The sequence below is a fragment of the Eschrichtius robustus genome, chromosome 9 (genome assembly GCF_028021215.1).
Source record: "Eschrichtius robustus isolate mEscRob2 chromosome 9, mEscRob2.pri, whole genome shotgun sequence".
NCBI lineage: Eukaryota > Metazoa > Chordata > Mammalia > Artiodactyla > Eschrichtiidae > Eschrichtius > Eschrichtius robustus.
The window spans coordinates 14,118,833-14,133,053 of record NC_090832.1 but is presented as its reverse complement, the minus strand read 5'-3'; the positions used below and the strand labels follow the sequence as shown (position 1 = coordinate 14,133,053).

Below are 14,221 nucleotides of genomic sequence, written 5' to 3'. Positions count from 1 at the left end.
AGCAATAATAACACTGGCTGCAATGTGAATGCAATAGTGTTGAAGGAGGCAGGTGGCAGGAGAAACTGATCTCATTAACGGGCCCACTCCAAATAGTCATGTTGCAATTTTTTATTTGATTCAGTTTATTCTACAGTAATTTTCAACTTGGCACTGAAGTCATTTTTTGGAATTTTTTGTTAGGTAACATCTGTAAGATCATGAGTTGTACAAAAACAGCAATTAAATGTGTGTGTTTTGGGTCATCTACAAGACTCTGAGTTCTCGGAAAGTCATGAAGCCTCACAACTCTATATAGTGCAGATACGTACAATTTAAAACTACCAACTCCATCTCTGGGTGTATACCCAAAGGAAATGAAAACAGGTTATCGAAGAGACATATGCACTCCACGTTTATTGCAGCATTATCACAATAGCCAAGATATGGAAACAACCTAAGTGCCCATTAATGGATGAACGGGTAAAGATGATGTGGTGTATATATACCCGGAATGTTATTCAGCCATGAGGAAGAAGGACCTCCTACCATTTGTGACAACGTGGATGAAATTTGAGGACATTATACTAAGTGAGATAAGGCAGACAGAGAAATACAAACACTGTATAATATCACTTATACATGGAATCTAAAAAAGTCAAACTCATAGAAACAGAGAGCAAAATGCTGGTTATCAGGGGACTGGGGGTAGAGGGGAAAAGGACGGATATTTAAGTATACAAACTTCAAACGAGTAGTAAATAAGTCCTAGATATCAAATGCACAGTACAGTGAATATAGACAATACTGTATTATAATCATCAAACTTGCTAAGACAGTAGAACTTAAGCATCTCAACCACTAAAAAGAAATGATAATTATGTAACATGATAGAGGTGCTAATTATTGCTACAATGGCAATCACATCACAATATATAAATGTATTAAATTTTTAAAACTATTTATATAGAAATACAATTATTAAATTATATGTAAACAAAATAATGTATATTATTTCTTTAAAGACATTTCTCATTAATATCATTTGAAAGATTAAACATAGATTAAATGACAAATATGAATCCTACTCATGAAAGGCTTTTAAAAAAATTGAAATCTGTTTTCCATACATTACCTGATATTTATCCTGCAAATTTGATTCTGTCACCTGTGCCCTTGTCAAATCTCTTTCAAATTGTTCTATCCAAGCTTTCGTTTCCTTCAAAATTAGCCTGTCTTCTCTCTAGGAACCAGCAGACATTACAATTGTATTAGTATCTGTGCATTTACTTAATTGCTGATTAATACTTGACTGATCCTAGAATACACTGAATATTTAATAAGTTCCAAATGTCTCTGAAAAATTTTCTTTCTCCCTGCCCTCACCTCTTTTGGAGAATAAGAAACAAAAATTCTAAAAAAAAAAATCTTAATTATTGTGCTGAATACTGAAATTACCTACCTCCATTGTTCTTCTCAAGAAACATTTATTTAATTAAGAAAATGTGCTCAAGAAGAAATATGTAAGTACAAAAATACTCAGAAAAAGCAATGGCTGAAATGTGAGTGGAAACAGGCCTGTGGCTGCTTCTTAACACAAGGCCATTGGTAACACAGAGGACTGTTCTGGATCAGATTAATTTTGACTGAATTCGAGGAGCCACAGTCACAGTAATATTGGATTACTAGTGTATATTATTTTTAAAAACATTATCCACTAGTATAACATAAGCTCCATGAGGACAGAAAGCACATTTATCTTGTTCAATATGGTATTCCCAGACTCCAGCAACATGGAACCTATCAGATAATTTATCAAATTATCTGCTGAATGAATGCATACAAGTTACCATTCACATCTCAAAAATGAAAAAAAGTTGGACAGTTACATACTTGCTTCCACAAATAATAGGAGTCTTTCTAGCATTGATTTAGTGAAAATATCCTAAATTTTCATCGAGACTTCTTATCTGGTAAGAAGGCCAAAGTAATCACAAACATATTTAACATGATTTTTTGGCACTTACAAATAGCTTTCGACTACAGCATCTCATCTGATGATCACAGCCCTGTGGCCCAGATGAAATGACTGTCTGCTGACAGGTGAAGTGGCACAGAAGAAAGAATTCTGGCTATGGAGGCAGGTAAAGCTGGTTTCAAATTCTTGTTCTGACCTGTGTTAGCTCTGTGAGTTTGGGCACAATATTTTTTTTTTCTTTTTTGAATCCTGTACTTCAGTTTTTTCATCTTTCTTTATATTCCATCTAGGCCAGAAGTTAAGGATCTATCAACACAATAGACCTTATGCCGATACTGGAATAAAAAATTAGAAGTAACTAATTTCATATCAAATGTTGAGTTTTTATCTCATGCTTCATGAACCATGAGTTTATGTATATATAAATATGCTACAAAACGTATAACGTGTATGTTTGAGTGAGCGCGAGGGAGAGAAAGAAAGAAAGAAAAGTAGTGAGAAGGCTGACAGTTCAGCTGCTTGACATTTAGATGGTCTCTATAGGCAAATAGTCGCCTGTGTCTTTGAATGCATGTGAACGTCACCGATTGAAGAAAAGCCCAGGGCAGAGGTTGGCACACGTGCTATCATGATCTGTGTCCTCTCTCACTTCCTGGTGTTACAAAGACAACCCTCTTCTGCCTGGAACAATTTCCCCTGGATAATGCCTTGCTCAGATCTCAGCTCAGGCACACCCTTCTCCGGAAAGCTTTTTCTGCCCCACAAGTCTCAGTTGTGAGTTTCTCTTCCACCAGTGGTCCTCAAACTTTAGTGGACACTAGAATCACCTGGAGGGCTTGTGAAACAGATTATTGGGCACCACCCTCAGGCTTTCTGGCTCAGTCTATCTAGGGTGGAGGCTGAGAATGTGTATTTCTAGCAAGTTTCCAGGTGAATCTGATGCTGCCTGCTGGTCTAGGGACCACATTGTGAGAACATTTTTCTATAATCTTGTAACAACCTGATATTCCCCCAGTAATATTCAAATATTCAAGTATTCCCCCAAAATGCACTGTATTTTTTTTTTTGGAAGAAAAATTAAGTCTTATTTATTTTTAAAACCAAACCACTAGGAAAACATATCACAGTTTTGAAACAGCAAACAGGCCGTATTATCATTTCAAGTAATAAGTTGGTAAAAACACAACAAGGTCCTTAATAAAACGATAAGGTGCCAGAACTAGGGCAAGAGCAACGCATGTCGCAAAAGTGGTACGACCACAAGTGGTGAGCCAGAGGCGCACGGCAGCGCTCAATGCACTGGTGCACTTGCTGCACGGATGCCTGGCTGTCCTCACAACAGCCGGCGCTGCACCGGAACGTGAGGCCCTGCATCTTCCAGATGTTGTCTCTCTCCAGACTCTTCATCATTTAGTCCACCGCCTCCTGTACCCGGAGCTACTGCAGCTCCACCAGGGCGGCCCCGCGCTGCTCCGTCCCGCACCGGCGTCCACATGGACTCCCGCGCACGAGCCCGCCCCCGCGCTGTATTTTATTGTCCACTCTTTGTATCTTTTTCCCCCCTGCATTCCAAACCCCTTATGTATCTTTCCTTCTGCAGCCTAACACAGTGTCTGGCACCTGGTATCAATAAATAATTGTGAATATATGATTGATTGGTAACATAGTTAATTAGAGAAAGATATGGAACAGGAGCCCAAGACTCCAAAGCCTCAGCCCTTCCCATGATGTCTCTTTTGAATGAAGAGGTGAACGGGGTCACGGCACATGTTTTATTATCGGTTGAAGCACTAATGACATATGAGCTCAGAGGAACTCAATGCTCTTGGTCTACCTCCAAGGGACCTGAGGTCAACGTGACCACTAAGTGAGGCCCACCGAAGTGAGTATGGGACTTCACTGTGAGCCACCAAAGACAGGAGGCTATCATCACCTTTTCTTCACCGATTGAAATTATTTCACAGAGTCATCAGAGAGAAAAGGATTATGTTCTTAAAAATAGCTTCATTAGAGTACATTCAGTAAATGACTTTTTCTAGTGGTGGGGAAGTGCAATAAGATTAACAAGGATGTAGCTATTTACACACTCAACATTCTCCTTTTTAAGAGGAAAATGAAGTACAAAATAATATTTAAGTTCCCAAAACCCATTTAGTGTAGTGGCTTTTCTTTTTTTTTTTTTCTTTCTTTTTTTAAATTTTATTTATTTATTTTTGGCTGTGTTGGGTCTTCGTTGCTGCGCACAGGCTTTCTCTAGTTGCAGTGAGTGGAGGCTGCTCTTCATTGCGGTGCGCAGGCCTCTCATTGCAGTGGCTTCTCTTGTGGAGCACGGGCTCTAGGCGCACGGACTTCAGTAGTTGTGGCACGTGGGCTCAGTAGTTGTGGCGCACGGGCTTAGTTGCTCTGCAGCATGTGGGATCTTCCCGGACCAGGGCTCGAACCCATGTCCCCTGCATTGGCAGGAGGATTCTTAACCACTGTGCCACCAGGGAAGTCCAAAGTGGCTTTTCTTCAACTGGTAACTTTCACATGGACTGTGAAAGACATAGGCGACTATTTGCCTACAGAGACTATCTGAATGCCAAGCGGCTAAAGCGTCTGTCAGCATTCTCACTACTTTTCTTTCTTCCTTTCTCTCTCTCTCTCTCGCTCACTCAAACATACACATTATATGTTTTATAGCATATTTATATATACATAAACTCATGCTTCATGAAACATGAGATAAAAATTAACTCAACATTTGATATGAAATTAATTACTTCTAACTTTTTATTCCCATGTTGGCATAAAGTCTATTGTGTTGATAGAGTCTTAACTTCAGGCCTAGATGGAATATAAAGAAAGATGAAACAACTGAAGTAGAGGATAACTTGGATATGGGAAAAAATTCTTAATCATTAATTCCACAAATATTTTTTTGAGCACTCAACATGTGCCATGAACTTTACTAAACCATACAACTCAACATTGCGCAGAAGAGATGTGATGAAACTCAGGATTACAAACTAATTCAACACTTACCTTTTTCAATTATTTCCTGCTTAATATTTTAAAATACAAAAATAAATCTTTAACTTTATTTTAATTTTCCACGTCACATATAAAGAAATTGTAGTTATTTTAATTTTTCCTTTTATTAGTGCTATTAAGTATTGTTAAAAAGAAATTAATGTCATCTTATAATTAAAGATTAGTGAGGAAGTCCATGGGAGTGGCTTAGACTGCAACTAACATTTAATAACACATATGTGATTTGTTCTACTAGAAAGGAAAAGGAAATAACAGAATTAAGGTGTTAAAGTAAATGTGTATATAAAGACAAATACATGCAAAAGAATGGCTAACAAGCTACAGAATGCAGAATGTTTGAAAGAGGTCACTAATTCAAGATTACTTAAATCTTACCTTAAGAATTTGGATAGAATTTGCAAAAGATGGGAAACCTGGAAGTATTTCCTAACAATATGAAAAGATAATATATAGAAAAATAATATAAATCATGGATAAAATTATATAGGAAACAAGAAAAATGGCGAGGCATCTGTCTATAAATAAATAGACAATAATTTTAAGGGTATAATTATTTTAAGATGTTTTCACAACTTTTGCAAGTATCAAAATGTTTGAATCAAATAAGGCAGTGTAGTATTGTAGCATTTGATGTTTTTGTTTTAATTTGTAATAGTCATATGTGGCTATATATATATATTATACATATGTCTTGAAGTAATAAACATTTTGAAGGGAGAACAATGTAAAGAAAAGGTACATGGATTCATATTTTTCTCTATAAATACTGTCATAATATGCATCTCTGTATTCCTATACAATTAAGACTGTGCTGTGCTTCTGAAAGCAGTCAGTAAAATTTGTTGCAATGGGGGAAGTAATGAGTGAATAAATAACTGAAAGTTTAATAGATGAGAGAGATAAGCCAACATGCCTATTTTATTTATTTACAGTTGTGTGCTAATTATCCAAGGACTGCCTTTAGGGAAAAAGTTCCTTTATCAGTTTTAATGGATGAAGTAAGAAAGGCATAGCAATGTCTATTTCCAATAAGAAAATTCGATTTACAATAGTATCTACGTAATATCTAATTTAAGTAAATTCATAAAAGGGATATGAAAATCAAATACACCAAAAAATGAAAGCTTGGTAGACATGTTGATGCCAATATTTTTTAAAAATGAGTTAAAAGAACCATTTAATAAAACCTGAGTAGACAAATAATGAGGATTTCTAGGTGATGACACCAACCCTAATATGTATAGTGTATAAAATCTTAAAGGTTCATTAGACAGAATTAGATGGCCATTTAGCTGCATTAAACAAATATAAGCCCTACATCATAAAAAATTTAAAAAAATATTTTTATTCTACTCAAAATATTCATTTTTATATGCTCATACCCTACATTACAAATGCCTCATTTCAAAAAGGGTAAAGCTTATTTTTTAAAAGAAAAATCAGAATTTATCTTCTAGAAAATGAGATCAGTTTCTTAATAATAAAGTTCTTTAGTACAGTATATTAACAAGTTTAAAGCAGGAGTGTGCTTCAAATCTCCGAGGATTTTTGCATTATGCTTGCTCATGAGCATTAACGGAAGTGTCTCCTTTTATTTCTCAGACATTACCAGCCACCGTGTTTACTCATCTGGAGAGATGATTAATGTCAGAGAAATTAAGAGTACAAGCTTAGAAATCAGCTCAGAAGTAAATCCAATTGGGTAACATAAGAACTTGAGATATGACAATCAGGTGGAAAGCTGATATTCTCTATGCCGTATGAGGTAAGTCTAATACACCTCCTTATAGAGTTTCTTATTCACAGAGCACTGTCTATGCCCAATTATATTCTCAAAACCCAGAAAACCCCAAATAAATCCCAAGCACACGACTCAGTCCACACTGGAATTTGCACAGAGAGTCTTTCGCTTTCAGTGGTGCTCCTTAGGAACATTATTTTTCTAACTATAGAATAAGTCACTCTGGTGATCAACATTTGTGCCTGAAGCCTGGCAAGGAACAACAACAAAAAAAAGGTTTCTTGAAACCATAGTTTTTTAAATAACTAACATAGTTCTATCAAATGCCACCTTAACTTCATCCAAGTGACCTAGGAAACACCAGTTACTGCTGTTTTGCTTAATTCTTTTACAAAGATTTCTATTAGTGCAAAACCTTTTCCTACTTGAAAACTTTGGTTTATGTTCCCCTGACCTTTTCCTTCCTTAGATCCGTTTCTAAGACACACAGTACACTTTGTTTTTTGTTTTTCTTGTTTCTCTTCATTATAATCTCAAACCTCTCTGAAAACTCTAGTTGAGACCTCAACAGTAAAGACAGAGAGATTGTTTTTAACATGTCTTGAAAATTCCATTTATAATTCTTCCCTGATGTCATTTTGCCTAATAATTAATTTTAAATTCAGTAGTAAATCCACGTCCCTCTAAAAAAAAAAAAAAAAAACCCAAAACCAAAACAACAACAACAAAACAAAATCAAAACTAAACAATACTACAGTACTTTTAAAAAACAGGAGAATAATATCCATTGTTGTTCAAGGCAGAATGTAGGCATTCTGGTGTGCTGGCTGGACTGTAAAATGGGAGATCTTTCTACAGGAGGATTTGAAAAAATCATTTCAAAAGCATTAAAAATCCACATGCCCTTTAGTCTAGGAATTTCTCTTCTAAGAAAGAACTGTAAAACAATGCTTATTACAAAATTGTTCATAGAAGTATTTTTTTATAACAGCAAAGAATCAGAAATTTTCAACAATTAATATTGGGTAAATAAATTACTGTACATCTATATGATGTTCTAGAAAGAATGGCATAAGAAGGGTTTTGTATGATGTTAACAGAAAACAGAAAATTATAAAATTGTATATATACTACAATTCTATCAATATTTTTGTTAAAATATTTTATGTGTACACACATGGAACTCACACCAAAGTATTAATTTGTTTAGAATAGATTCTCTGCAGAAGGTCAAGTACAGGTAATTTTCTTTTTCTTTTTCTCCCAACTTTTGTTTTTGTTTATTTATGACAACAAACATATATCATTTGAGCAGTATGAAAAATGTAAATGTTATTTAAACTATTGAGAGGCTGAAAATCTAAACACAGTGAATAATTAGAACTTTCATAAGTTTGCCTTAATTACATATGTTTGCAATGAGTAGCAACTTATAAATCTAAAAGTCAAAATTAGATTTTATCAGACTGAACAGAAGAAGGGAACTCAGGATCTAAATGCATAAATAATATGCATCAGGATCTAAATGCATAAATAATATGATGGATATAAAATTAATTCAATCGTCAAATTGCTACAATAAAGTTTCCCGACACTGCTATCTTTACTTTATTCTACTCTACTATTTTATTTCATTTCATTTCATTTCATTTTATTTGCCATGCCATGCTGTTTGGGGGATCCTGTTTGGGGGACCAGAGATTGAACCTGTGCCCTCGGCAATGAAAGTGTGGAGTCCTAACCACTGCACCACCAGGGAATCCTTATCTTTCCTAGATTTTAATCCCTCACTATCATATGTTCAGTATTTATTATTAATAATGCTTTCTCTGCTATATCCAACATACAAATCAGAGAAATCCTTCCCTCTAATCTCCTCCCCAGTTGGTGATATCAGTCTTTACTCAGTTGCTCTCATATTAAACTGCATTCTAGTTTAATTTTTTGAAAACAGCATATTAAAAATCCAAGTCACTACCATTGAGTGTATTATCAGCACTCAAAGAAAAACAAACACTTACATCATTCTCTTGCCCATCAGTGCCTGTACTGTGAACGTCGGGATAATGTTTCAGAAACTGGGCTACGTAGGTCATAATAGACTTCTCATCTGGTTTATCCACATCAACATCTGGAAAAACCAAACCCAAATGTGAATAAATTAATTAGCATTAAAAAGATTTTAATAATACAAACTTTGAAATCTAGAGAATATACCAAAAGACACTGTCCTAAACGCAAAAGAAAAATAGAATACTATTTAGAGATGGGGAGAGGAAAAACCAGTTTAGTCTGGATAATCCATGGGGGAAATTTTACGACTCAGAAAGATGACATATTTTAACCAAGAGCTTTTAGGAAAGTAGTACGTGTTTTATTTAAATAATCTCTACACTCATCAGAAATGTGAGATATATATAGTTATTCCTACATTCTGTCTAGTTACTAAAATACAAATAATATGTACATTTCAGAATTGGGGTAGATGAGTAGTAAAACATGCTAACAGATGTGGCACTGAGTGACAAGTGACTGCATAGTCTGTATACTACATATGGCCAAATATCAATTTATTTTAGAAAAGAGAGAGATGCCTTATGTCCAAGTCCTTACGCAGCTTCTCCATTGTGGAGCCTTCCATCTAAGTCACTGTACTTTGAACAATCAAGTACTCTTTGAGTGAAACAGAGCCTGAAAAGATCTCAATCACTGTCATTTTAAAGTATATAGATGTTTACCTAATTAAATCAGTAAAAATCAAGGAAAGATATTTATATGAATTTAGTAATTATAGAATCAGGGTAAGACTGGATACATAAAAAGTGTTGAATGTTTTCAACAAGTCTTAAATATCCCTTTTAAAGGCAATGGAATAAGGGGTTACATTTGGAGATTAGAAATACAATATCTGCACCAATAGAGAAAAAAAAAAACAGAACAAAAACCATGAAAATCAAAATATAAAACTGCCCTAATATTTTGTATTGTTTCTTGTGATTTGAAATATAATTTCTAGCGACCATCAATGTAGGATTTAAGAAGTGGTACAACTCTTAAAAGACTTAAAGATAATGTATTCTGGAATTCACGAGATGACTCAGAGGTGATTTTAGAAATGATATGATCACTGATGTGGAGAATGCATGTGAAGAGTAAAACTTTCATGAAGAGTGAAAGTGGAAAGAAAAACATTTAATACATGACTTAATATAGTATATGTTTTTAAATACACACGGGACTAAATCATAAAACAATTGTTATAACAGATATTGGTCTATTTAATCTGTATTCCTAAGAGTTTATATGTTCAAATTGGCTAAAAACTTTTTTGAAGGGGAAGTTCTCATTAGGAAAATAATCACTTTATATGTGGGATAGCCTTGCATTTGGGCAAACCCAATTTCTGATGATCAAAGAAAATATTAAGATCCTCTGTCTGGTGGATATGAAAGAACCATTCATATCCTCCTCCTATCCTACTCTAGGAAAAAATTTCAGCTCTGATGCATTCTCCGAAGTTGAGGGCTGTGATATTTGTGTGTCTCTCCCCTTGAGCTGAGTAGTGTCCTGGATACTATTGGCTTTGTGTGTGTGTGTGTGTGTGTGTGTGTGAAGAAACAAGGTGGAAAGTCCTTGGCTCCCCTAGTGAGACTGGAGGGGGGGCGGGCACCACAGGTCCCTAAAATGGCAAGGGATCTCCATGCTGGCCATCATCTCAGAGGAAGCCAAGCAGGTAGACACTGTTTTAGAGCTAGAAATGCTCATTCTGAAATCTCATCTTTAAAAATAACTTGCGGGGCTTCCCTGGTGGTCCAGTGGTAAAGAATCCACCTTCCAATGCAGGGGACGCAGGTTTGATCCCTGGTTGGGGAACTAAGATCCCACATGCTGCAGGGCAACTAAGCCTGCGCTGCAACTACTGAGCTCGCACGCTCTGTAGCCCTCGCGCCACAACTAGAGAGAAGCCCACGTGCCACACTGAAGACACGACGCAGCCAAAAAAAATAAAATAAAATAAATAAAATAAAATATTTAAAAAATAACTTGCTTTCACTGTATTTACATTTTTGCATTCATTAATGGAAATTTCCATAATTACCAAGCCAAATAAGAAATTATCTGGGACTTTGGAAAATTCACTTTGACCCTTTTATTTCAATTTAACAAACAACTAGCAGTTTATTAAAGGCATCAAAATTGCCTTTTGAAGGTTTGACAGAGTTAACTCCACTTCCAGAAAGTCTTAAAATTCACAGCCTTACCAAAAAGTTGCCAAGAAATTCTAGTGAAAGATATTAGGTCAATCACTTGGGTAGTTTGCCTGATTGACACCTAAATACGGGGTAGTTATCAACACTTCTAAGTTTCTAATGACTGACATTTTAAAGATACGCTCTGAGATTACTAACAATTTTTTATTCTTCCGGATTCTGTGATACTCCTCCTCCTCGCGGTACACTCACTTGTAAAACTTTCATTCCATCCTTAGGTACATTGAGTAAGTACAGTTCCCCTGGCTGGTACCACCCATGTCAGAGGGCTGTTAGGAGCAAACCCCTATATTTTGCTCCCGTGTATAGTGGCAAATATTTTTCCAAAAGAAAACTGATGCAGGAAGATACTATTCCTTCCCACTTTTCCAAGTTTTCTGACCTCTCGGAAGGCATCTATAATATCTGGGTTTAAGATATATAACCCTACTGAGTTGAGGGATACAAGAGCCAGCAGTCGCTCAACGTGCCTTCGGGATCTAGGAGTCTCGGGATTCCCAGCTCCGTTTCAGCAATAGTGAAAGCCTCCTCCAGGTTTTCCCGGTTAGATCTTCCTTTCACCTTCTCCAAGTCCACTAGTTCCGGTTGAATAGCACGGATGACTGAATGAAAGGCCACTCCACTTCTCCAACTCCGCCCGAAGTCTTTTACTTCTATTCCACTCTGCCTTTAAAAAAATAATGATAATGTCACTTTCTAAACAGGTAATGCACACTTCCTCAAAGACTCAATCCAATCCTCCTCGGCAATGGATGATATGCAGTTAGCTATACCGGTACACTGGTTTTGAGAAAAAAGAAGCAAAGCAAAATTTTTAACGGGTAACAAGATAAGGTGTAGAAATTCTGGTTCCGTACTTAAAGAGTTTTCTATATTAGGGTTTCCAGTAATTGAAAGACTCAATTGAAAGCACAGTTTTAAAGGAAACCAATAGAGAGAAAAAACACCTGGCAAAATAAAAAAAGGGAACATTTTAAAAACACCAAAACTGTTAATAATTCACCATTGTGTATTTTTTTGAAGAAGTCTCTAACACATTTCTAATGATAATGACAAGCAGCCTGTGTTGTACATGCACAGATGATAATAGACAAATATAATGTGGCTGAATTATATCAAATGCTGTAGAATGAATAAAATGCAAATGGTTGTGATCATGTCTCTAAATTAGTCACAAAAAAACCTATACTCCACATAAGTACAGACAAGATTAATTTACCCTACCATCAAACTGTTTGAGCAAATTGATTTTTAAACTCTTTTTTTTAGAATTGCCTTGAGGGCAATGTGCTGGTGGCAAATCTTTGCTCTTTCGTGGATTTACTTCAAAGCCAGATATGATCACTAAGAAGTGATTCAAGTTGGTAGCAATATTTTGGTGTTTAAAACAGAAGCGAGGCAAGCTCACAATGAATAATTTTTTTCTACATGTAACTTGTCAACCATAAAGACAGTTTCAAAAAGACTTGCAAAGATGTCTTTGAACAACATTTTTTGATTAAGTCTAGAGCCTTTAAAGGTGATCAATAAATTAGGTAACATTCCGTAGATAAATATTCTGGTAGTTTCTTTTTAGAAAATTAGTCTCATTACAGTTGTTTCTAAATAAAACAGAAATAATATCACTCAATTCTTTTTGTCTGCTATATTCTCAAAATTTCCACAAACTGTAAGAGACAATATATCTTACTGATACCGTGATTAATATAAAAAGTTGGTAAATGCCCTTACATTTTATCTCTGCAAACTTTAAGGTTTACTTTAAATCATGTTTTACCAATGTACACTCAGTTTGCATAAAATATATTGTGCTAAAAATAACATCCTTGGACCTAATCACTGGCTTCATAAATAAATATTTTAAAAACAATTTTGTAAGATTGCAGCAACATCTCTTAGTTCTTTTAGAGTTTCTGTCTCTGGTGGTACAGATATAATTTTTTCAGCCAATGCCTGACACACTGGCAAATATCCACCCAGGTTAAGCAGTATGTTCTTATTATCTATTCATTTGTACATTCGCCTCTGGCTTCATCTTACTTTTCTTCCTATATTTTCCCTTTGCCCACAGTTCCCCATTTTAAAATGTTTTTGTATTCACAGTCTCTTTATGCCACCTCAAATTATTTTTTTAATTTTTTTTACATTTTTAAATTTTTTTTAATTTTTATTTTATTTATTTTTTGATACAGCAGGTTCTTATTAGTTATCTATTTTATACATATTAGTGTATATATATCAAATTACATTTTAACAAATTGAGGTGGGCGGGGGACTCGTTCAAGATGGCGGAGTAGAAGGATGTGCTCTCACTCCCTCTTGAGAGAACACCAGAATCACAACTAACTGCTGAACAATCATCAACAGAAAGACACTGGAACTCACCAAAAAGACACCCCACATCCAAAGACAAAGGAGAAGCCACAATGAGATGGTAGGAGGGGCACAATCACAATAAAATCAAATCCCATAACTGCTGGGTGGGTGACTCACAAACTGGAGAACACTTATACCACAGAAGTCCACCACTGGAGTGAAGGTTCTGAGCCCCATGTCAGGCTTCCGAACCTGGGGGTCCAGCGATGGGAGGAGGAATTCCTACAGAATCAGACTTTGAAGGCTAGCAGGATTTCACTGCAGGACTTCTACAAGACTACGGGAAACAGAGACTCCACTCTTGGAGGGCACATACAAAGTAGTGTGCATATCAGGATCCCGGGGGAAGGAGCAGTGACCTCATAGGAGACTGAACCAGACCTACCTGCTAGTGTTGGAGGGTCTCCTGCAGAGGCAGGGGGTGGCTCTGTCTCACCATGAGGACAAGGACACTGGCAGCAGAAATTCTGGGAAGTACTCCTTGGCGTGAGCCCTCCCAGAGTCCACCATTAGCCCCACCAAAGAGCCCGGGGAGACTCCAGTGTTGGGTCGTCTCAGGCCAAACAACCAACAGGGAGGGAACCCAGCCCCACCCATCATCAGACAAGCAGATTAAAGTATTACTGAGCTCTGCCTACCAGAGCAATAGCCAGCTCTACCCACCACCAGTCCCTCCCATCAGGAAACTTGCACAAGCCTCTTAGATACCCTCATCCACCAGAGGGAAAACAGCAGAAGCATGAAGAACTACAATCCTGCAGCCAGTAGAATGAAAACCACATTCACAGAAAGATAGACAAAATGAAAAGGCAGAGGACTATGTACCAAATGAAGGAACAAGAT

At 36.2% G+C, this 14,221-nt stretch overlaps 1 protein-coding gene across 1 annotated transcript in view; it reads right to left on the bottom strand.

The window, feature by feature from the left end:
* SYNE1 (spectrin repeat containing nuclear envelope protein 1) overlaps positions 1–14,221 on the bottom strand; it is a 361,050-nt gene that overhangs the window by 326,363 nt on the left and 20,466 nt on the right. The window contains exons 5-8 of the mRNA XM_068550708.1: positions 11,473–11,669; positions 8,753–8,862; positions 5,366–5,416; positions 1,115–1,222 (exon numbers count right to left, since the gene is read on the bottom strand). Of these exons, the coding sequence (XP_068406809.1) occupies positions 1,115–1,222; positions 5,366–5,416; positions 8,753–8,862; positions 11,473–11,669 (466 nt within the window). The remainder of the gene's footprint in view (positions 1–1,114; positions 1,223–5,365; positions 5,417–8,752; positions 8,863–11,472; positions 11,670–14,221) is intronic.